Source organism: Lipophrys pholis (genome assembly GCF_963383615.2).
Source record: "Lipophrys pholis genome assembly, chromosome: 1".
Taxonomy (NCBI): domain Eukaryota; kingdom Metazoa; phylum Chordata; class Actinopteri; order Blenniiformes; family Blenniidae; genus Lipophrys; species Lipophrys pholis.
In genome coordinates, this window is record NC_137635.1 from 6,065,899 (window position 1) to 6,089,337 (window position 23,439).

Consider the following 23,439-nt stretch of genomic DNA (forward strand, 5'->3'; position numbering starts at 1 on the left):
AAAAAAAAAAAAAGGTTGTGCTGAAGAGTCACTTCTGAACCGACCTGCGACCTGCGGTTCTTTAACCTGTGGAGCGTTAGAACGCAGGACGTTAGAGACGCCGGCGTTCAGCGGTCACAGTCTGGAGGAGGAGCGACACTCACCCGTCATCTTGGGAGCTGAGGCACAGACGCCGTTGCTGTCGTTGGCTGTGGCGGCGGGCTGCGGCGGCGGCGGGATGCTGGGTCTGTTCCGGGGTTTGGGTACGGGCCGCGGCCGGGGGAGGGAGCCCGTCTGGTAGGGGGATGGGGACGGAGGGGTGGGTCCGTCCTGGCCGGGCGTGGGTGGCGGCGGGGAGTCCGGGGGCGTCGGGGTGCTCGGGGGCGAGGGGTCGGCGCTCTGATGGTCCGTGCCGCCTGGGGGCGGGGCCTGAGGGCCGCCGGCCTGCGTCGGGGGCTCCGGGGGCGGGTGGCTGGGCGCGTGGATCGGGGGCTGGTTGCTGGAGTGGCGCCGCGGCGTGGCACACGGCTGCAAGGCCGGAGAGGTGGGCGAGGTGGGCGAGTGGCTGGACAGCGGCCGGGGAGACGAGCCGGGTGGCGAGGCGGGGGTCACTGTGGTGCAGGGCTGGCCGGGGGGAGGGTTAGTCGGTTTGGGGGGGGCGGGAGCTTGCTTTTTGGTCACTGAAAATATGAAAAGTTTGTGATTAGTTTGTGTTTGAGCTCTAATCGTCACGTTAAGATACTTTTCTTTCTATAAAACGCTCCAAACATCTAAGTTATTATTATTACAAACATCAAACCTATTAAGCGTATTAATTAATTTCAGAATAAAGTGAAATTTGACAAGATCCCAGTTCAGGAAAGTAACATCTTCATGACTTTGGTATAAGAACAAGACAGCAACATGAAAAAATGTCCAAGTTAATAAAATGACGTCGCCTCCTGGTGGCTTGAGACGGTTTATTCCCTCAGACTTGGGAGTGTGCTCACGTTACTGCCGTGTCGTGTGGTTGGGGTTAGTGGCGGCAAAATGAATGCCACAATTTTGGCGATTAATTTATAACATTTAACTTGCTAAAATCTTTTTTTTTTTTTTTTTTAAAGATTAAAGAGATTCTTTTTCTTTAGGTAAACTTGGAGAGAAACGGTGAACAACTGAAAGAAAAGTCATACAAATGGTCGTTGAATTTAAATCTACTTTGTATGTCGAGTTTACATTATTTCCCAGACTTTCCATAAATAAATATGCATGACAAGCTTCAGTCTTAAGTAGAAAAAAATGGGATAAATTATAGAAAATTCAACAATTATTCAGTACATTTTTTTGTTTGTTTTTTTAATCGATGACAGCACTAGTTCAGGTACGACGGCTGTTAGTGGAGCTTTTAACTGAACAAAGAGCCTTAACCAAACAGACTAAAAAAAGTATTTTGTTCGATTTAATACGGCACACAGCAACTTCATGGAAGCTACACAGCAGAAAATACATCGCAGCAGCAGTTTAATCTTTAATTGTTCTTTATTTTTATAACCGGAATGAGCTAAATGTTCAATTACCACATCCAATGTTCACCTTGCAATAAAGAAATTAAAAAACTAGGTCGTTTTGTTATAGGTTCAATATTTTATTGATATGGATTTTTTGAACAGATTAACTGTTAAACTCCATTTTAATCTGATTATAAAAAATAAATTGCTGTGGTGTGAATTCGCCCTATAAATAATCTGTCCTTCATATTTGTGTGCATCTTGTGAGGCGACTGGATCTTTCAGGTAACACACTCCTACCTCTGCGCAGGGTGTGTGGACTCGGCCCCTGGGGTCCCGCCCCGGGGGTCACGGCTCCCAGCTGCCCTGCAGCCTGCATCCCCCCTCCGGAGCCGTTCCTCTGGAGCACGGGGGTCGGCATGGAGGACATGGAGTCTCGTGGTTTTGGGTTGCTTTAGCAGAGACAAAAAACAAAAAAAACTTGAAGGATTTGTGTGTAATTTAGGGAGCGACTGGCGCAACACTGGAACGTTTCCTCTTTAACTGCCGACACGGCGCCATTTCAAACTCCTCAAAGCTGTCATGTGCTGCAAATCTCCAATCTAATCAGTGCGCCTCATCTCCATTCACCTTCCTGGCCCGGCCTGTAGGAAAGAAGGAATGCTGCGCTGAATGGCTTTATCTGTCTGCAAATGAATGTTCTCCTTTCACCAACTAAATCAAAGACACCCTTCAGTCGTTACATAACGGGCAGCAATGTGCTGGAATCTCGGAGCAGTTTGAGCCAGTTAGTGTGAAGTTCCTGCTGATTCGGGTGATTTGAGGAGGAAAGCAGCGCGATGGGGAGTGGGCCGACTCCAGACCGGTTCAGATCAGCCCACATTGCTGCGACTGCTGGTGGCGCAAGAAAAGAACAAGCTAAAGCCAAAGAGGAAGAGCTGATGTCTGAGATGGAGGTGAGGCGGGTCTCATCAGTCTACTAATCTACAGTCGGCATGAAGGCCACATTAAGAGGACGGACTGTGATGACAGAGCCCAGAGGTTGTGTGAGCAACAACCATGTCTCACATTTCACTATTTTATAATTTTCAAACATTTTCACTATTTCTCTGAAGCAATAACTTTGCAATAACTTGTATTGTTTCAATGTAAAATCATGTTTTTGGATGATGAAAGTTTTCATATTCTCTACAGTGAGAGGTCACTCTACAGTGACATCATGAACCGACAACTGCTTCCTCTCAAAGACAGGAGAAGAGCAGGTGTTTCTGAAAGGAGCATCATCTGTTCTCCTTCAGTTGACAGAATCTTTAGACTCGAGGTACAAAAACCTCTTAATCTGATTTGCAGTTATTTATTTCATATTAAAGTCAAAAGTCTTTTAAAACTTTGGAATGTTTAGTTTTTTATAAAGTATTTTCAGATGGTTCGATGAACACAGCCTCTGGCAGGTCTCCCTCTTACCTGAGCTCCTCTGTGTGCTGGGCTAGAAGCTGCTGAGCAGCAGTGAGGGCAGCCAGACTCTGCACCAAGCTCTGCTGGGAAGCGTCAAACCCAGAGCACCCCGGCGGAGCCTGTGGCTGGGCTTCGTAGGGGGGCAGGGGGACTGGCCCGACCCCGTGTCCCTGAGCCTCCACGGGGGGTAACGGGGGCTGGAAGGCAGGCGAGGTGTGCTGCTTTCTACCTAAGGTGTTACTGCCTCTACGCAGGGAGTGGTCCGAGTACTTGTTAGGAGTGCTGCGGGGGAGGGGGTCAGTGAGGAAGAAAAAACAGAAAACACCAGCGCTTCCATCAGATTAGAATCATTAAACCGGAGCTCAATCAGAGTTAAGAATGTTTCAGGATTAATTCGCTCAAAATTTACGAGAAGCAAAGGAAGAGGGACCAGGGACGCACCGATACCACTTGTTAATGGAAGAGTACTAACCTTTACCTACTTGCCCATATAGAATACTGATACGAGTATTTATTAAATGACATTAAGCCTACCGGTAATTGTCGGCAGTACGTATAGGGCAGTATCGGACCAGATACTAAGTCCTGGAATCGGTGCATCCCTAACAGGAACTACAAGAAGCAGCTGGGTTGAAGCCAGAAATGAAGTTAATTAAAGTAAGTAGTGTTTAGTGGAAGTGTGGAAGTAAGATTCCAGAAGGCAGTACAAACTAAAGAAAACAACTCCTGATTACTTGTCTTTGCGCACTGCGTCAGTGTCTGGTCCCAACATGCTGCCCGGCCTCTTCCTCTCGATGGTGCTGCTGTCGTAGTCCGAGTGGTTGTTGGAGGCGGGGGTGGGCATCACAAACATGCCCGACACGTTGAAGTCCACATCTGGAATCAAGAGATATTCCCCTACAGTTCAGGTCGGTCTGACGAAACGTTCAAGAACAAGAGACAGGTCATACTGCCTCATTTTGCGCCAACAATCGAACACAGTTAGAGTCTCTCGGTCGGTGTGTGCAGGACAGAGTCCTTTTTCTCTCCAATATTTAGAATTTTTCGAGAAGCGCTTTGACACGAAATGTCACGGGGGATGGTTGGACTCATCTTAATGAGCGCTTAGCAGTTGCAAATCTCTGTGTTGCACTAGAATCGTGGAAAATGTCTCCTTGGTGAAACACCCAGCGATTAAGCTTCTTATTGTGCTTGTGCTCTTGGCAGAACTGAGACGGTCACCGACAACGGTGCAGCTTGTTTATCACCATCTGGTCAGAAGATAAGAGATTACTGGGAGTATGAATGAGAGCAGCTTTCAATAAAGTGTGACGACTCGCAAGAAATAAAAAGAGTACACACCATGTGAAGTTAAATAGCGGACATTTGAAGGTCTTTTCTAACATGTATCAGTAACAAACGTGATGGTGTTTGGTGTGGGCCACACACTCTCCTCACAGCAGGATTCACATTGGGGGTCTGGGCTTTTGGAGTCTCTCTGTTTTTGACCTTCCACGGTGTGTAATACCGTCACTCATCGCTATCTGGATCAGCTCCAGTGGACAAGGACTCTCCACAGGATAAGAGAGAAAACAGACGAATGTTTGGTGTTGATGATGAACTGTCAAACATTAAAGGAGCGTAAACGTCTAAACACCCTAAAGAAAAGGTTTAGGCTAAAGAGGAAGGCTCGGTTAGAACAACGTGACAGCTGTTCATTGGTCTCGAGGCTGATGTCAAATTACAGGCACCTGCATGTTAGATTTAGGTATTTATTGTCTTATTTTATTATTTAACAGAAGTCTTATCTGGTTTTACTTACTTATTGTTCCTTAGCATCATGTTTTTAACAGTTTAGTTTTATTTAATATATTGGCATTTCAGTAGATCCATCTATCTATCTATCTATATCTATCTATCAGTACCGGTCATAGTCTGAGCTGATTTTGCTGTTCTGTGTCGGACGCCCTCTCTGGCGAATTGGAAGAAGGACGACCTTCAGCGATGGACGTTTTAAAAGGGAGAGAAGCTGAAACGGTTGTTAGTCACATTCACACACATTAATGACGACAGCTGCCTTACAAAGTGCTCCACCTCCAATAAGAGCAAATTAGAGCTCAGCGTTTTATCCATGGACACTTTGAGCCACAGCCTTGTCTACATTTTATATTCACACAAGCCTTTTCTCAAAAGAAATTCAAGAGATGGCATCTAATTTCTCATAGCATTTGCTGGCTGCCTTCATCGTGAATCCCTGAAGTAGAAGAGAGCTACTGGCTGCAAACGGGGAGAAGGTCAGACTGAAAGACGCAGCTGTACAGAAGCCTACCCTCAGGAAAGAACCAGTCAGCATGCTGGATGATGGGCTCCACGATGGCCACCACGTGCACTGAAGTAGCAGCGGCCATCTCGGCCAGACTCCTGGGTGTGCACAAACAGACGAGCAGAGATTAGATGCTTCCATAATGACGAGGAGCAGACTGAAATGACAGACTCCAAATAACTCGGGTCTCGTTTTAAACACTGCACAATATAAACCCCGCTCTGCTGCTCCTCACCCTTCAGTCTTGGCCCAGAGCAGATTGGGTCCCAGGACAATGGCGATGTTGCTCGGCGTCATTTTATTCGCCTCGCTGTCCTGCGCCAGCTTGGCTAAAAACTTCACCAGATACCTTTAAAAAGCACAGCAGAGGTGTAAAATAACTCACAACTGAGGAAAGAGACATTTATGAATTGTAGGTATTGAGACAAACCTCAAGTTGGTTTTGTTGTTCTTTGGTAGTTGATCACACACGACCCAGAGCGCCTGGAGCCGTTTGTCTGGGTCCGACACACTAGAATGATGGAAGACAATAGATAATTGAAAGCAGAGCGCATTACCAGCCGGTCCCTGGCCAGAGGTCTCAACAGCCGAAATTCGCTCTTGTATCCGTTTACACTTCAGCCCAGTGATGCGTCCTTTCAATATTGATACAACTGATTAACAGCAATAACGCTGTGAGCCTTGCCTGGACGCCTGGATCCACTCATCATAAAGCTGGTAGGTCATCAGAGGTTCAGGAAGTTCCCTCAGGTAGGACTTCAGAGCTCCTGAAAAACACGAAGACAGCGTTCAATTATTGTTTCATTTGAAAACACATGTGCTTCCCTCCTCCCATGGAAGCAGAGCACAAAGATAATGACGCATGCGGCTGCAGCAGCTTGTGAAAAACCATTTATGTACAAATGTTTGCATATGTTCAGTATAAAGTTTAAGTCTGCAGGCCATTAAATGTGTACTGCTAGCACTCAGCACATGGAGTTTATTAATGTTGTTTAACTATAACAGCTCTATAATTCAAAGTTTCTTTTATGATCTCTGTTTGAGAAAAATAGAGATAAGGATCTTATATTTAGATGGAGGCAGCCTGTTGCCAGCTGTTTGTGTGAATATTGGAGGAAAGGTCCGTTCCTGTTGACATCAGCAATCCAAGAAAGCACAAAACGCACAATAAATGGTGTGAAAGAGGCTAAGAAATTGTTGTTTCTCAACTTGACAAGGGTCTAAAAAGCTGGTTTACAGTGGGAGTGAATGCTACGGCCAGTGTGTGTTTATTTGCAGCTGTGGTGGAGCGTCAGTCACAGTGACTGTTGTGTTTATGACTTCAGAACTAGAAGCTCCATCAGGCTCCTTCTCTCTTCGCTTCAGGCCAAAGCAGAGTAATGTGTGCACATGTTAGGTTGTGAAGATGAAATTTCGTGTAAATCAGAGGGAAAAAAAAAAAAATCAACCAAGCAAATCTACCAAAAGGATTTCAGAGAATCAAGGAAGCAAATTTTAACTAAAAAAAGGATTATTGAAATAAACTCATTGGGACAGTAATGGCAGTTTGGATGACTTCAAACTGATATCTGGTTCAAATGTGCCTAAAATCCTATGATTACCTTTGAAATTGTTTACTGACATTTAGAAGTTGTGCCCAGTCTGGTTAATTCTGATGCATGAGAAGTCTAGAACGTATTACATACCAGCGACAGCATGGGGGTCCGAGTAAAACTCCTCCAGCTGCGAAGTGGAACAGTCCAGTGCCGCCTTTAGCTTCTTTAACTTCGATGCTCCTGCTGCGATTCTGAATAGACCCTGAGAGACACACACACACACACACACACACACACACACACACACACACACACACACACACACACACACACACACACACACACACACACACACACACACACACACACACACACACACACACACACACACACACACACACACACACACACACACACACACACACACACACACACACACACACACACACACACCAAACGATAAAGGCCTATGAAGCTATTTAACGTGCACACAATGAACTGCACACTTCCCCAACAGTGACATACAGACGGGCTCTGAACAAGTCCACCACATGCGCTCCCTGTGTTTGCCCGCTGTAAGCTTTCATTATGTGCAGCTGGCAAACAAACACACCCACCAGTCACAGCATAGTGAGCTATTTACTTTGACACACAAACAAAGGCCGTCTTCACACTATGACTCGGGCTGTGCTCACCAGGGAGTGAACGAGGCTGTGAATAAAGTGCTGTACAGTAAACACTCTCCCTACCTCTGCTTTTCACACAAACATGGACACACTTACACAAATAGATCTGATTTATGGTTAAAAGGCAAAGTGCATGCTGTAGTGTTCTGCTTTATTGAATGTTGTATCTACGCCGCTGTACTGAGACGTCCCTGCAAAACAAACTCCCAAGTCTCATTTCAATTATGTCGATGAGCAGTGGAGCTGCTAATTACAGCCAAAGCTCCACGAGTCACTTCTGATGGGTCACACAGGCACTTCTTCCACTTTAATGGTTTGAGCGAGGAAAACAAAACAGTTATTCCAATAACCGAAACAAGATGAGATCTCTTTAAGACGTCACACATTTTGACATTTATGTCATAATTGTAATTCATAGATATAAACCTTCAGGCTTTGGTCAATTATATCTATTCCCTCCCCCTTCTGGTTTGAAGAATCTTCTGGTAGCTGGGGATGTTTGGAAATTCTGTTCTCCAAAGTATTTCAGTCAATAGTAAAGCCTGTTTCTGTTGATCTGACAATTTAAGGAGATTGTACTTTACTTTTTCCTCAGTCCCACAACTGAACAACCCAAACGGCAGAATAATAGAGTAATGACGTAACTGGAATAAACAGAGTGAAAAGCCACCGACCGGACAGAATCACTAGCTTTCTCTAGTCTGTGTTAACTTCCATACCTCCTCCTTCATGCCAGTCTCGAGCAGCATCATGACACAAGCCTCTATCGGCAGAGCGATCTCCCTCCCGCTCCTCTTCAGGTGATCGTCCATCCCCGTGCCGAACGCAGGCTTTTCCATCCACGAGTCTGAAAACAATTAGAATCAACAATGAAGAGAAAAGCGATGGAAGTGAGCTGCTGTAGTTTACTTGTGTGACCTGCCTCTGTCAGTTTTATGGATAAAAAAAAAAAAAAAAAAAAAAAGAAGGATTCTGTGCGGGAGGCCTGTTGCTGGTTTGGACGGCAGATTTCTGGGTCAACAAGTGTCACTATGGACAGTTTCTTTTCATTATTTTACTGCCCCTTAAAAGGCTGCCGCAAAATAATAACCACATGTTAACAGGCAGCAGAAGTGACTGATCAACCATGTTTCTGTGTTTATGAGCCCATGTGATGGAGGTTGGGGGGTTGGGGGGTGGGGGGTCTCTGGTGAGTCACCGCCACATGCTGGGAGGCCAGGTTTGTCTAGTCGAGACATAAACACGCTCATTCAACGAGACACAGCCAACAAGTGACAGACAAAATAAAAATCTATTGAGGAGACATTGTTCCTGAAAAGGAAAAAAAAAGTGGAAAAAAAAGAAGTATTTTTTGGAGTGGAAACAAAAGGCTCTGATTTAATATCTAGCACAACTCCGATCCAGAAGTTGGAGAAAACGGAGCGGGCGGATGTGACTGAACGGTGGAGTCGCTGGTTTTTGAGTCTGAAGCCAGCTGGAGAAATGAGTGAGAAGCTGGTATTGATCCGAGAAACTACTCGTCATGGCAACTTCTGAGCAAACATTTCCAGCGTCTGGCATGAAACGGATTGTAAAAGAGACACCGAATGCCACAGAAGAGGGTGAAATAATGGTTGGAAAACATTGCCAGAATATTCAATAAGCCAAACGGTGCCTTCTGCAGTGTGTGTGTGTGTGTGTGTGTGTAATAGCTTGATTCATTTGGTGATAAAATCCCTGCCTGCCAGCATCGTATCTGGAAATATGAAGAAAAATACAAGTCGACGGTCTTACCCTCTAATTGGTTTAAGGACTGAATTTAACTTAGATGCTAGAGAGATAAATATAAAGTATAAAATGAGCTTCAGTGCAAAACCATAAGTGGAACAGAAATGACTAAAAAGAAATTATTTACTACATATTTTAATCGATAGCATCTAGCTCACACAGAAAAATATATTGAATTGCCTATGAATTCAACAGCTGAAATTTTTTTTAGTATGAAACAATAGGAAGTCCAGTATTCAACAAAAATGACGACTTTCAGTGAGAGAGGGCTGCGATGTGATTGAATTATGTCCCTCAGTTATTTTTCTTTGGTCATTCAGTACCAAGTGCAAACGAGTTGTAAATGAGTCAGAGAATTGCATATGTATATAGATGTGATACATTTGGTTCTCAGTTTAAAATACCTAATTTCTTCTTGACATAATCTGAATATTTATATTAATACAATCAATGTTCTCATTAATCATGAAACATCTGACTATACTGACACAACCACAGTAATTTATCTGTTAAAAATATACAATATAGACTTCAGTAAAAGGTTTTTGGAGTTCAGGCGTGGGATTCCTCCCACAGTTCAAAAACATGTGTTTGAGGTTAATAGTGAAACTAAAATTGCCAATAAGTGAGAATGTAAGTGTGTGTCTACCCTGCGATGGACGGGAGACGTGTCCGGGGTGTATCCTGCCTCAGAAATGAGAGAAAGCGGTATACAACGTAGGGATTGACTTTGATTGCACATGGTGATTGTTGGTGTTTATTCAGGTCTCATCAACACTGTAAAAAACAAAAACAAAACACAACCTCTCAATCTCCTTGGCGCATACCTTGCTGAGCCTGGACAATTGGCAGGACGCTCTCCAGAACAGTGAGAGACATCCTGTGGTAATCAGCCTGAGCTTCTAGGAGCTGGAAAAAAACAGACGTACAAGTTAGGGTGACAGCTTGGCAAGTACAATCAGACAAGCAGTAAACATTCATGACGGCAAAAGAAATAAAGGCTCATGCCAAGTGTCTGTTCTGTTGCTCTGCAGCTGCGAACATTCCCACAGAAACTCAAGCAAACACACAGTTGTAGCGCGTCGCACTCACCGTTATGAAGTAATGAGCATAGTCGCCTTCTTTAGAGAAAAAACTGTACATGTCTGCAGCCAGCTGGTCCTGTTCAAGGAAAACAGAGTGAATGACGGGTACCGACAACCGGAGATGCGTCATTCGTCCAATTCAAAGTCACGCTTGGTGCTATGAAGGCACGTGTCCACCGGATCCATCAATTTCACGCTTCCCATTCATTGTCTATGTGAACTGCACCTCAGTGCACGCTGGGTGCAGGAAAGCCTCTTTTCATCTGGACACCGCCTAGTGGCCCGCAAGTGACATGCCTACCAAGCGTGCGATTTTCAGATGCAGAGCGTCTTTATGCGAGAAGGAAAAAAAAAAACGCCCTTGTGGACACGTACCATGAGTGTGTGTGTGTGTGTGTGTGTGTGTGTGTGTGTGTGTGTGTGTGTGTGTGTGTGTTGGTCAGCTAAGCGTCACGTGAGTCATAAATCCTCCTGAAGGGGAAGCAAAATGCTCGGCCTTCCTGGTCCCAAGAACACATTGTGCAACGGCTGCAGACTAAAAGCTCACCAGTGACTCAGTCCATTAGATTGAAACACACACACGCACCCACACACACACGCATGCATGCATGCACACATGCACACAGAGCTGACGGGGCATTTTCAGTTATTTGTGTGCGTCAGCAAACTGCCTCAGAGGACCAGAGGGTCTTGCAGTGTCCAGCCACTGTTCGTTCGCACAGAATGATTTTCTTCCCTGTTTATACTCTGGTCAAGTTATTCAACTGACCGGAGCCATTAACAACCTTTAGTCGGGGCATTTCTAACAACATAGGTTAATTATTATGATCACACACACAATAGAGAGAGAGAGAAAAAAAAAAAGTGACTTCCCTGAATATATAGCGATCTCTATCGAACACTGTAGCCATGATCTTGCTGCACATGAATCACGACTCATGATTGTGTGTCTTCGTATCCACGTAGATTTACCTTGCACAGCTCCACTTTGTTCATGGCCTCATCCACCTCCTCCTTGAGCAGGTCAGCCTTGGCCGTCAGTGCTTGAGTGTTTGTTCCTGAGATTATTGACTTGGTTGCCTGCAACCATCTGAACCCGGAAAGCCCAGGAGGAGAAACACAGGGGAGGGAGCCGAATGAAACATCACAGAGGACACAGGTTGAAAATCAGGACCGAGTGCAGTAACTGAATTATTGTTTTTTCTTAGTGAACCGGACTAACCTTGCTCTGGCAGAATCGTAGTCCAGCACCAATTTGGCCAGCTGTTTCCTCTGCTTCAGGATATTGGGGATATCCACCTAAAAGAAGGGTCAGAATTTATTAAAAAGAAAATCAAAAAGTAAAAATGAAATAGACAAAAAAAACAAAAACAAAAACAAAAAAACTACCTGGCAGCCATTGCTCTCATATCAGTGCTTTAAATGTGTAAAATAACACAAAATACCCTCAACTGACTACAAGCTGTCTCCTGATCATTCAAATCCTTGAAACCATTTAACTTTAAGTGTGAAAATATAATTTCATGACAATCCAAATGGCTGTTTCCAAGCAAAACAGTAACAATCTGACAACTGTGATTATAAGGCCCTGTTTACACGACAATACCTAATTCCGCTAAAAGAAAGAATCTTTCCACCTTCGGAGCCAGATTAAAAACTTTGCGGATACAGTGCATCCGCAAACTGGTGCCATCTAAACTGACCCCCCCAAAGGTGAAGAAGGTTTTGTGGATACACTCGGAAAAAAAGCTCAAAAACAGATCATACAATTACACATACAGCGAACAGTAAGGACACTGAAAAACAATCTGATACCAGATGAATGAGCTACAATTTAAGGAAACTAAATTGTATGAAGAAAGTCAACTCTCTCACTGCTCTCTCCAGCAAACCGAGCAGACAAGTCTTTTGAATATGAAAGCTATCTTGAGCTATCATGCAAACAGCTATAGGAGCTTTTACTGGTTGAGGCTTATGCAGTTATGTGGTGAAGGTGTAGAGTTTCTGACCTCTGCGAGCTGGCTGAGTGGATCCAGAACGTCTTTCTCTATCTGCAGCTCATGTTGCATCAGCTCTGCAGCCAGGCGGTTCTCTGCCTCTCCGCACACTTCCATCATCTTCCTGCCGACACCACAAAAGGAACGACAGTAAAGAGTTCATGAAGTGAGAAACAAATGTCATTCATCCTCAGTCTGCTGGAGCGGATTGAGCTCCGAGGCCCTTTAGCCTCTCTGGTGTGGTTCCCTGTAGCTTTCACAAAATCACAAGTAGAGAAATAAATGAACATCTTTTAATCGACTGCAAAGCTGATAAGTACTTATACACACACTAAAATTCTGATTACTTTTCAATATGCTTTATCAGATTATGGCAGTTATCCGATTATGCCAAACTGGATGGATACGCTGAGATTTCGCACCAATGGTTTGTGCAAGAAAAACAGTTAATCTGAATTTTTTTGACCAGATGTCTGCAAAATAAGAGGAAATTGGAGTTTGGGAGGGGCCACAGCTGTGGAAGACATCCTGCCTGATTCCTGTCCCATAAAAATCAGCGGTCGCTCCTGAAATTAGTCGGGCTTTGTGCACAGTTTTGAGACGGCTGAGCGATCGGTCAGGAGCCTGCGACTATTAACTGATTGGGTCTGATATTTGAGGAGTCGTAGCGGCGAATCCGAATAGGTTATCTTATGACAAACCAATAGAAATGCAGTATGACATGACGCAGTTATTCCCGCGACAGCAGAAAAGCACTGGGTACATGCTGACTGACAAATAGTGAACATGGGCTTCAATGGCGATTAGAACGATTCTTTTTTTTTTTTGTCTCCAATAATAATGCTCGCATGCTTATGACGTTTCATTCTGACGTGGCCATGTCGACCCACGTCGACGCGACTGCATAATCACGACGAGTCGGTGCAGATTCTGCTTGTACCTATACAAAAACGATTATTTAACATACAGTTGTGAGCAGTGTGAAAGCTTTCACGACGCCGACAGACGGGAATCGCGCAGTCTGTGGGAGTCTTTATGAAGACCTGGAGCAGTTGGTCCTGGCTCATCTCTGTCCGATGGCAAGGCCTTACAAGGACCCACTCCAGCTAGACTATTAGGGTGGAGGATGCCATTCTGAACTACCTCAGGAATCTCACACAGTATGCGAGGATACAGAACTGTGTGTCTGATGCGGTTGTCTGCAGATCAGGGGTCCTGCAAGGCAATGGCCCTGGCGTCGTTCCTCTCTCACCCTCTACACTGCAGACTTCAGCTACAGCTCCTCCACCTGTCACCCGCAGAAGTTTACCGACGACTGCTTCAATAACAGGCGGCTGTCAGACCGTACAATCAGCACTGATCATCATAACCGTCGTCATCGTCACTAGAACTGCGCAATAAACACTCAATTCTCCTTGTGCAAAACTGATTTCCTACCTGGTTGCAATTGTGTGAATTTAAACTAGCTGAGCATTTTACTGTATATGCCGTTCATATGAGTTTTCATTTTTTAATTCACTCATTTCACTTTTGCTGCTCTATTTGTTTTGCTCAGTTTGTTGGAGCTCTGTGTGACTGTCCATTCTGTTGCTGCAATTTCACACCTTTGGGACTAATAACGGTTTATCTAATCTAATTTGAGACCTAACTCACCACAAACATAACCACAAAAATATCCAGTAATACACTGAAACCTTTCTGAAGTGCAGAATAATCTGTTATCCGTTTGTCAACTGAAATATGTGTTCTGTTTTCACTGCAGGTGATTAATGTGGAGTTTCTGTTGAAAGCCCTCAGCACGTTAACCATTAATGAATTATAATAAATAAAAACTCAGGATAAGAGTTTTGCTCAGTGATTCAGAGTGATTTGCTTTGCCTGCTAACAGTTCTGGGTTTTGACAGGTAGTTGGGACAAAAGGAGTACTTCGGTCTCATTCAAGACCAATTGTGTGTGCGTATCACTTGATCTGTATTGTCACATTAAGCTTCCTGTTTGGACACTCATCTTAACCTCAAAGACATTTCTTAACTCTGCAGCCCTGGGATATAAATGTGATTCGGTTGTGAAAATGTAAACAACTGCTGGAACATGCCCTCTTTATTCTGAAGTGGTTTTTTTTTTGGTTTTTTTAAACCAGAAATGTGTAAATGTACAACAATCGAGCCACGGCTATGAGAGCTTCAGAAACACTTTTTAAAATTAAATTGTCATATTTCAGAAGGGATAGCGCTACATGATCCACAATCACAGCCATCACACACCTTTGTGGCACAGTTTAATCCGCACAGCAATGCAGGATGACCATAATCTCTGCTAGCGGCCTTCTTCTGACCCCAGTCAATAGCTGAGCGCAAAACCAGGTCAGTGTAATGTCATCATTTCTACCAGCTCAAATCCACAAGCACGCAGTGGCCCAGTGACAGCTCAAATACAATAAAAACAGAGTTTGTGAGGCCCCCTCTTTTCCAAGAATGAAACCTCTGCAAATACATAGTTTATGTACCAAATGGGTGCTTATTATTCCCCGACAGACACGTGGCTGCCGTGTGGAGTTTTTCACTTTTTAGATCCTCAAATGCAAAGTGACCAGTTCTGCTCCGTGTCCGTGCCCGTCATAAGGAATGGGCCTGAGCTAATGGAAGGAAATTGCTGTGAAAGCACCAGACGCTAAAACAAAACAGGGCAGATTGCTCGGCCTGGAGGCACGGCCTCGTATTTCACACTCTCCCGGGTGCATCTGCTCCACTTAGCCACAGTTGCCAAGGACGAGCAAACTGGATGTCTGGTTTGTCAATTACTCCCAAACTCACCCTATCAAGGAATCTTCTCCCAGCTGGTTTCCGCCTTCTACCATCGCCTGGGACAGCGCTGTGAGAGGGAGCTTTTTCTGAGGTGGAGAAAAACATTCAGGTTAGGCTCACATCGAGGTCTCTACCACTTCAACCCACGTAGGCAAACAAATATCCCACTTTCTATACAGTAACAGTCTAACAAGATCAAACCATTGGAAATCCCATCAAGGATTTTCAATCGAGCAGATAAACAGCAGATTCACACAAAGAGGAAGAGAGGTTTTCGAGCAAAGGAGGAAAATACAGACGTTAAATAGGGCTTAAGACGCCAACAAGGGAAGTGAGACATTTATCAAATCACAACTCCCGGAGCCAACTTTGACGGCTACACAGTTTATGCTTGTGCAAGTTCATGAATGTGTGTTGGACATCCTGTTTTCATCCAGAGAATCCCAAAGGTAAAAGTGTCATGCAGAGTGAAGGAAGACGACATGAATGGGAAATGAAGCAAGTGGTTCAGAGGGCCAGAGAGGTGGAATAAGTGGTTTTACCTGACCATTTCCTGTATAGAGGCGTGGTACGGACTGTGGTGCGTATTTAGGTGGTGTTGGGTAGGAACAAAAAAAACAAACAAAAAAAACACAAATCATGGACTGTACTGCCTGCGATGGGCACTTTCAAGACATTTATACAAAGGACAGGAAGACATCGCCCTAATGCAGCAAGTGACACCAAACATTTTGAAGCAATAACACATTTTTTAAAGTGATGAATGTGGCGTCTTACATGTCTCTTCTCTGCATCGGCACCAATGTGTCCCTGTAGGCACGACACCATCCTTTTGTGTGTGTTGTGGGACACCACACGCACCAACTCCATGCGCCGCTCAATCTGTGAACAATAGAAACAGGAGGGGAAAAACACTGTTACAGTGAAAAAGCTTCTCGATTACACAACAAACCATTTTGCTAAAAAGCTGCATGTTTAGATGCTTGAGGCAGTATTAATTGGTTGAAAGTCAAATATTTAGTTTTTTCAAGATATTAGTGAAAAACTAATTTATTAAGGCTTTTAGTTTGTGACATTAAAGCCTTACATTTTATGTTTATTATATTACAGTCCCAAAGTTTTGAGTTTAATCAAATTGAATATTGATTTCACCCTTTAGCGAGAGTTCCAACAACAAAACAATGTATAAGTACAAATTACTAAAGTAATCTATCTGCACAAACCCCCCCGCAAAAAACAAAACAAAAAATTCAATTGGTTTATAAACCAAGGAAATGAAATGAATCCTCTGTGCTCTAATTATCCATCTTTTATACTACTTTATCAAACTCCAAGTTTGCTTAAAGTGAAGGATTGTGGGAGGAAACCCATGCACACATAGAAAAGACATGGAAACTGCACAGAATGATTTCTGGTTTAAAATTAAACTGCTACTCTGAGTTGTCGTTTAAAATTAATTATCTTTGTGGCACCGTTTGTACATGAGCCAACAAAACAGAGCGTCTTTGTTGTTGGCGGCTGATTTGATGCGACAGTTTGATTCCTAGCGCCGGTTGCAGGAGTCGGGCCTTGAGGTTCAAACATGATGGATAAGGCTCATTGCAGGAATGTTGCCTTTGAAAGACATGACTCAACGGAAGTGCTTTCAAAGCAACGGCCACAGAGCAGCGAGGGCGTCCTCTGGCTTTAAAAAGGCCTTTTTGGTTACACAGGCTCTCTCCTGTCCACTCGCCTGACTACACAGATCCACTCTGTGACAACATATAATACTGTCTTTGACTGAAGTCACGGCTATTCAGGCTTAAAGACAGAGGCTGACTGAGAGTCCGCGGGGCGAGTATTCACCGTCCTGGCCGGGCCAGGTGTCTTGAATGGGACAGTCAGTGTCAACATTAGGCGGACCGTCACCAAGCCATGAATAGATGATGACTGAAAGTCACTGCTCAAGTCTGCCTAATAAGTCTGGCCAACATAAGTGTGACAACACGCAGAACTGGTTTGAGTTGGCGCCATCGGAGAGAAAGTCAATCACAGGATTCATTGGAGTTGTGTTTCAAAACAGACCAGGTGTGTCTTCCCAAGTGAGAGTGCAAGTGGTCACAAAAGTCAAACACAAAAACATCTACTTTTAAGCTGGGACAAACAATGTTCCAAATATAAAATGGGAACAAGGAGGTCTGGAGGGGAACTTGAGCAGAAATGGAGGGAGACAAACGCAAAGGGAGGATCAACTAAATACCAGACAATTGTGTTCCAAAAACAGAACCAAGTCGGAACTCAGGAATTCCACAGCAGATATCCGCCCCCCCCTCCACTTTCCCTCCCTCTGGTCTCGCACTCTTACGTCATTCCCGACCCGTGTTGGCCCCCAGCATTCCCTAAACAGCTGGGTTAAATACGCACTTACCAAACGCACATTTACGCCTGAACACACAGAATCTGTAGGTTAAAACTGCCTAGGAACACCGTTTAGATTCCTCTCAGCTCGTACCTGGCACCAACACATTGCAGGGATTCCCCTCCCTGTGCCTCGGTTCCTGAGTGGGTGCATAGGGAATGTTTGGATTACACAGCAGTGTTCCCCTTCCTTTCATTGTAACAAAACAAGACTAGACACACGTCCGTACATTCAAGAAGGAAAATATGCAGGGGAGTGTGAAAACCGATGCTTAAAGAGCAGAGCACGGTGTCTTTTTCCTCCAGCTATGCGATGAGGTCAATACTTGGTCAATCCCGTGACGCGTCATAGGCCAGGGAATCCCAATAATAAGCGGGACAGACAGGGGGGAGAAGCACACAGAAGGTGCTGTGTTTGTTATTGGTTCCTAGGAGAAAGGATGCTAACATGTCTGGACAAGTACCGAAAGCACAAAAATAACCCAATATGACGCATTAAGGGTGGAAATATTCAGTCAGCTCCTGACTGCAAACAAATGCTCTTTGTTTTGATTTGGGATATATGACAGAAGTGTTCAAACAGCTGGTTGCCGCCTTATGAAATGCCACCGCAGCTTAAAGGGAGTGTTTCTGAGCTGCTCTCATGTGGAGGAGCTGCTACTGTATGCAGAGGAATGGACAGCTGGTACAGGAATGCCGGGTGGCTCCTCGATCCTGTGGAGGACCGACTTCAGAGGAAGATACTTCGAGAAACCTAAACACGGGCCAAGGACTCACATCTTGAGATAAAAAAAGAAATCGAATGAGAGGACTGTCAGCAAAGATTTGCAGGCTGACCGCACACAGCTGCTGAGCTTAAACAACAGCTGATATGATGGGACGAGCTGAGCTGAAGTGTCTCAGGCAAAGTGAGACCGAGGAGTTCAGATTCTTGTCACAGGCGACGTGACGGCTAAAATCATTTCCCTTATGTTTAGTTTGACCTCTGGCGATCAGCCCCAGCTTGTACTCCTCAAGAATATCTCTCATATTTTTTGGGCAAAGGTCACCAGGAAACGTATAGTGAGAGCACACATGATCTTAAAATAAATTCTAGATTTAACTGGAATATATGTTGTCTTGTGGTCTTTACTAGGAAGTCCAGTGATCCCTGATCAGCTGATGAAAACGGAAGCACAAAGTTGCTTTACTAAATGCTCCATGAACTGAAAACTTCAGTTATATCAAGTTTTTAATAGTCAACAATGGTGATTCTGTTATAAGCTTAATTTTGCGAATAGTTGGTCACACGCACAATCAGACAAAAACATAACCCTCGCCCCAACGTTTGACGAAGGTAATCGAATGGCAGGGGGCAAAAAAATTTAGCCTTGTGGATTTACATTTTTCTTAATTGCAGATAAGAAACTGAAAATACCAAGTACATAGTGCCTCCTTTGAAGAGTATCAACCTCTTGGGATTTGTTCCAGATAGAGCAAGGTTGAAATCACACATGAGAACAAAACGGCTGAACATGTAGGCAAAAGCTGTATGCAAGTAACAAATTAATTCTTATTTTCCTACACTACCAGGTCACCGCTGACATGCATATGTCTCGCCACCATAACGCAGAGAATATTTACGATGGCTACACAAATTCAAAATGCAGGGAATTGGAATTGGCGCCCATAAAGCAGTTATTAAGGAGAACCTCAGGGCTTCCGCAGTACGACCAACCGTTCACAGATGTTTTTTTGATGATTATTCTACCATCTAATCAAAAATAAATCCAGGCAGTCCATTCAGAAGATGGTTAAATCAAAAGGGAATTAATCAGAAACAGTTCTAATGTCCTCGCTGTAGGTTCTACACTTACTAAGCTCCAAAATCACGGATACGTTTTGAACATGAGAAAGCATCCAACTCAGGAATGAAGGGGTGGAGCAATTTTTAATGTCCTCGTGACTCACTCCCTTTTCTTGTCAAGCAGTTTTGCCCTTATCAGTGAGAAACGGAGCACAAACAGACACAATGGCCAGTTTCCAAACAGACATGGAACAACCGCGTCTCTGAGAAACAGTCAAAGTCGATTGTCAGATGAAATATAATAGAGTCTCTCTGTCCTTGGGAAAAAGCACCCTGAGGAGTTAGTCACCACTGGTCACTTGTCCACTTGCATTAGATTGAGAATCACGCTCACGCTAATGTTCTCTCTGATACTCAAATGTGTCTCATGCACGAATATTCTGTTTCGTATTGGCGCCCATCATCTGAGGAAGGACTGCATTTAAAATTAGCACGGTCAGCACAACTTGCACAAGTATCCTGCAATAAAAAGGGGTGTGGAGAAGAATGCAGGGTGTTGATCAGAGTGTGTTTGATAGGAATGATGCAATGACAGCTGGGATTGTTTGAACCATTGTGAAGCCTCCCGTTCACACACAAAGAAAATCCTCATCGCTGGAATGTCTTTGCTGAGCTGCCAGTATTTAGTCCCAGCCACACCTGCTGTCTGCCTCAAAGGCCTGGAATAGTGTTCTGCTGGGTTATCCCTGCATCGGCAGCGTTCACACGCACACACAGGGGCTGCAGAAAAACATCTGCAACCACATTACCGGCAAGCACCGGTCAGCAAAAGCCCCGCGAGTTTGCGCGTCTTAATTTCAACTGATTAGCAGTGTTTCGCTAAGCAGGAGGATTTAATAAGTGATACCAGCTGCTTTATAGTTGGCAATAAACTCTCATACTTTTTTAGCTATGTCAGTGTGGAGCCAAGATGCGCTTTAAAACTTCTGTCGCCTATTTTTAGAGTTCCATTCAATTCTGTGAAATAGAAAATAGTTTTTCCCAAATAGCTGCAGGACCCGATCGGAGCCCACGGGCTTTATATTTGACATCTCTTAGTCTTTTTTTTTTCTCCTAAAGGTATTTACCTGCAATACCGTCATATCTTCAACTTAGGCCACACTGTGCAATATAGAAACATTACAGTATCCAGATGCTTTAGTTTATTCTTCCCTTGAATGAAAAAAAAAGCCCCTTTGGCTGTAAATGGTATAAAACTGCACACCTCAGCTGCACAACTGGATTTATGTTAACACAAGCAAGTTTAACCAGAGTGATGAGCAATTCTGACAAGTGAACACTTTCAGAATCCCTTTTATAAAAACGATTAAAATATGAGCGGAAAAAAAGTCGTCTGCCTTTTAATAAAGAAATATTTTATATTAGTTGTGAACAAATTGTTAGTGTTGGTACTTGTGGACGAGTTAAAATGTGCGATCTGTAACAACGTGACTTCTCGTCATATCCAGTAGTCATGGAAACATGACGCTTGCTCCCATTGGTGTGGTGAAAGCAGACATAATCCACTACAGCTCATTTCTAATTTGGTCCAAAACAAATGTACACTATGTGAAAGCCCTGTAGGAAAGGACTTAATCATAAAGTATAAAAACTACTATGTTCAGGGATTGCACTTCAAATATAGCTACACTGCTTCAGAAGTTATTAAATGGAGATTGAAGGTGCGGGAAAATCTCAGTGATGTAGTAGCCTGTTGTGAAGAGCATCTGCGATTGAACTCGTGAAATTGCTGACACATGCGGAGCTCTGTCCAGTCTGATTAATGATTTACCTGGAGGAGGTCATCGCTGAGAACTTCGGTTTTCTCTGCCCTGTGGGTGAGAAAAAGGACAACAGTTCAGCACTGCCAGATAAGCAGGTCAACACACGGTGCAGTCATGGTGAAAATATCTGCCACACAAAAGGACAAACTGGTTTTTAACACTGAGCTTCAAAACGTGTCTCAGGCTCTCGTGGGAACGTGGCAGGAGTGGATAAGTCACTTTAGTTTGTTGTCACAGCTCAAACAGCCAATTTGGCACCAACTATGTTTTCTGTAACTTTTACTGTTACATAAGGCCTCATACATGTTTTTCTTTCAGGTTTTAGAGCTTGAATATTGAAATAAAAACAACAGTGACACAACTAGAATATACTCAACAAGCTTTGATTTCCCTTAAGCTGCAGGGACGGCAGGGCTCATGGTGTCGTGCACAGAGTAGCGACACAGCCCCGCTGTGCCTGAGCCTATTAATAGTAAACTAATAGTTGGGCTCGACGAGGTCAGACAGATTAGATTCACTTAAAGGGAGAAGGCTGGGAAACACAGGCTCAGCACGCACTGCCACTCAACACCTTCACACAGGCTGGGGGCTTCTGTCAGAGGGTCGGTGACGACAATCAGGCTGGGAGCTGCCGCCGAATGGCTGATCGTCTGGGAAAGTGCTGATGCTGCATGCAGTCCTGTTGTCTCGGAAATGTTAGGAGGCAAATGTTCATACTCTACTCGGGGTTGGAAATATGCTCTAATGGAATCCAAAGATTAATCAGCATTCAACATTAGAGGAATAGATATGAAAGAATTTGGCAAATTCAGAATTCAGCTTTTGAAAAATAGCAACCTGAAAACAACAGAAATATTTAAAAACGTATGCATGTTCACTGTTATGTTTGTAGTGAAAGCAACCCGACAGTTAAGCTGACAGATGGCATGTTAAACAAAGTTGATGTTGATGTGACAAGGTTTGTTCTTGTCACGTTAGAAATCAAGGCCCCGTTTACACATTTCAAGTAAAAACTCGTTGTTTGGTTCACAAACTTTTAACATTTACATGTCAAAGCTCTGAAAATGATGTAGTTTTCATGTAGGGCCACTAGAAGGTGCTGTTGTTTGTTTTTGTTCTGAGAATAGAACTTTATTTGTCATTGTGATAAAAACAACGAAACTTCGTTGGTGACAGCGAGTCGGTAGCAGCGATATTGACTAAAAAAGAAATAAAATGCTAAAAGAGCAGAATAAATAAGTAGTAAGAAGTAAGGTGCATAGTAGGACCACTAGGTGTATAAAAACAGCAGCAAGGATTATTTAATCGATGTGTAAACAGAAATTTAAAACACAATGAAAGCTTTGCGTCATCACTTGAAATCCTCTCCGTAAAATGTCACACTACAGCTTCGTCTCAAGGAGGTTTTATTAGATTCCACCAATATATGATTGTGAGCCAAGGGAGGAGGCACGGCAGCTAAATGGTTTTATGTGACCTGCCCAATGTTAAATAACAGGCCTGTCTTCATTCCAGTCCAACCTTCTGTCTTATTAATGCAACACAAAAGGAGGACTGTGCAAGTATTGTTCCATCCAACTAAATGGCAAATTTTTCCAAGTCTAATTGAAAGGACATGTAGACAGTCGCTCGCCTGGGTTTTGGGTAACAGAGCCTGGGCCCACCTCCAATAAGTGCTCTCTATGAACGATAGTAACCTCCTCACAGCTGCTTTCAATTACAACTCAAGAGGCAGGGAACCGGGAAGAATGGAGCAAGACCGACGGAGAAGGGAGCTTTAGTGCAGGGGTCAGGAGGGAAAATGCAAAATGTGACAACTGTGGAGGGGTGGTTAAAAACTCAAATTTAGAAAAACATATATGGCAAACCAATATGATATAGAGATGAACGGAAAGATTTTCCCTGCCAAACTGATGATGTCACACATCTTCCACAGCCACAGAAACCTACAGGCAAGACTTCCATGTAACTGTGGAAAAATGTGAGCCACACAAACACACAGAACGCGTGATTATAAGAAGCCACAGTAAGGAATCCGTGTTCTGGTGTCGTCTACATGCCAGGGAGCCCTTGGTGTGGTCGTGACCTACAAAACCAGCATATTCATGAAGTAAACTCGTCACTGAATACACACTTTGTGTTTAATGCACAGAAATCACATGGATTTCCACTTGTTGGATAACTTCACCAATTTAGTCCTGGTCCAACATAGATGCATATATCCCTTTAAGGTCGAATGCAACCTGAACTCTATTATACAATTGTCAATAAAATGTGTCACCGGTACAAATACCGTGAGAAACTACGTTAAATCATGTCACACCCTGGTCTGCTGG

General features: G+C 43.9%; 1 protein-coding gene across 2 annotated transcripts in view; it reads right to left on the reverse strand.

The window, feature by feature from the left end:
• Nucleotides 1–23,439, reverse strand: part of arhgap17a (Rho GTPase activating protein 17a) — a 32,348-nt gene that overhangs the window by 2,902 nt on the left and 6,007 nt on the right. Inside the window, exons 2-20 of one of the 2 annotated variants that reach the window (XM_080458651.1) lie at nucleotides 21,112–21,151; nucleotides 15,875–15,979; nucleotides 15,640–15,672; nucleotides 15,107–15,183; nucleotides 12,306–12,417; nucleotides 11,519–11,595; nucleotides 11,269–11,386; nucleotides 10,304–10,372; nucleotides 10,039–10,120; nucleotides 8,164–8,291; nucleotides 6,909–7,020; nucleotides 5,909–5,990; nucleotides 5,654–5,734; nucleotides 5,459–5,572; nucleotides 5,230–5,321; nucleotides 3,656–3,797; nucleotides 2,931–3,203; nucleotides 1,767–1,918; nucleotides 144–659 (exon numbers count right to left, since the gene is read on the reverse strand). In XM_080458651.1, the coding sequence (XP_080314777.1) occupies nucleotides 144–659; nucleotides 1,767–1,918; nucleotides 2,931–3,203; nucleotides 3,656–3,797; nucleotides 5,230–5,321; nucleotides 5,459–5,572; nucleotides 5,654–5,734; nucleotides 5,909–5,990; nucleotides 6,909–7,020; nucleotides 8,164–8,291; nucleotides 10,039–10,120; nucleotides 10,304–10,372; nucleotides 11,269–11,386; nucleotides 11,519–11,595; nucleotides 12,306–12,417; nucleotides 15,107–15,183; nucleotides 15,640–15,672; nucleotides 15,875–15,979; nucleotides 21,112–21,151 (2,405 nt within the window). The remainder of the gene's footprint in view (nucleotides 1–143; nucleotides 660–1,766; nucleotides 1,919–2,930; nucleotides 3,204–3,655; nucleotides 3,798–5,229; nucleotides 5,322–5,458; nucleotides 5,573–5,653; nucleotides 5,735–5,908; nucleotides 5,991–6,908; nucleotides 7,021–8,163; nucleotides 8,292–10,038; nucleotides 10,121–10,303; nucleotides 10,373–11,268; nucleotides 11,387–11,518; nucleotides 11,596–12,305; nucleotides 12,418–15,106; nucleotides 15,184–15,639; nucleotides 15,673–15,874; nucleotides 15,980–21,111; nucleotides 21,152–23,439) is intronic. The other variant, XM_080458652.1, reaches the window with a different exon arrangement.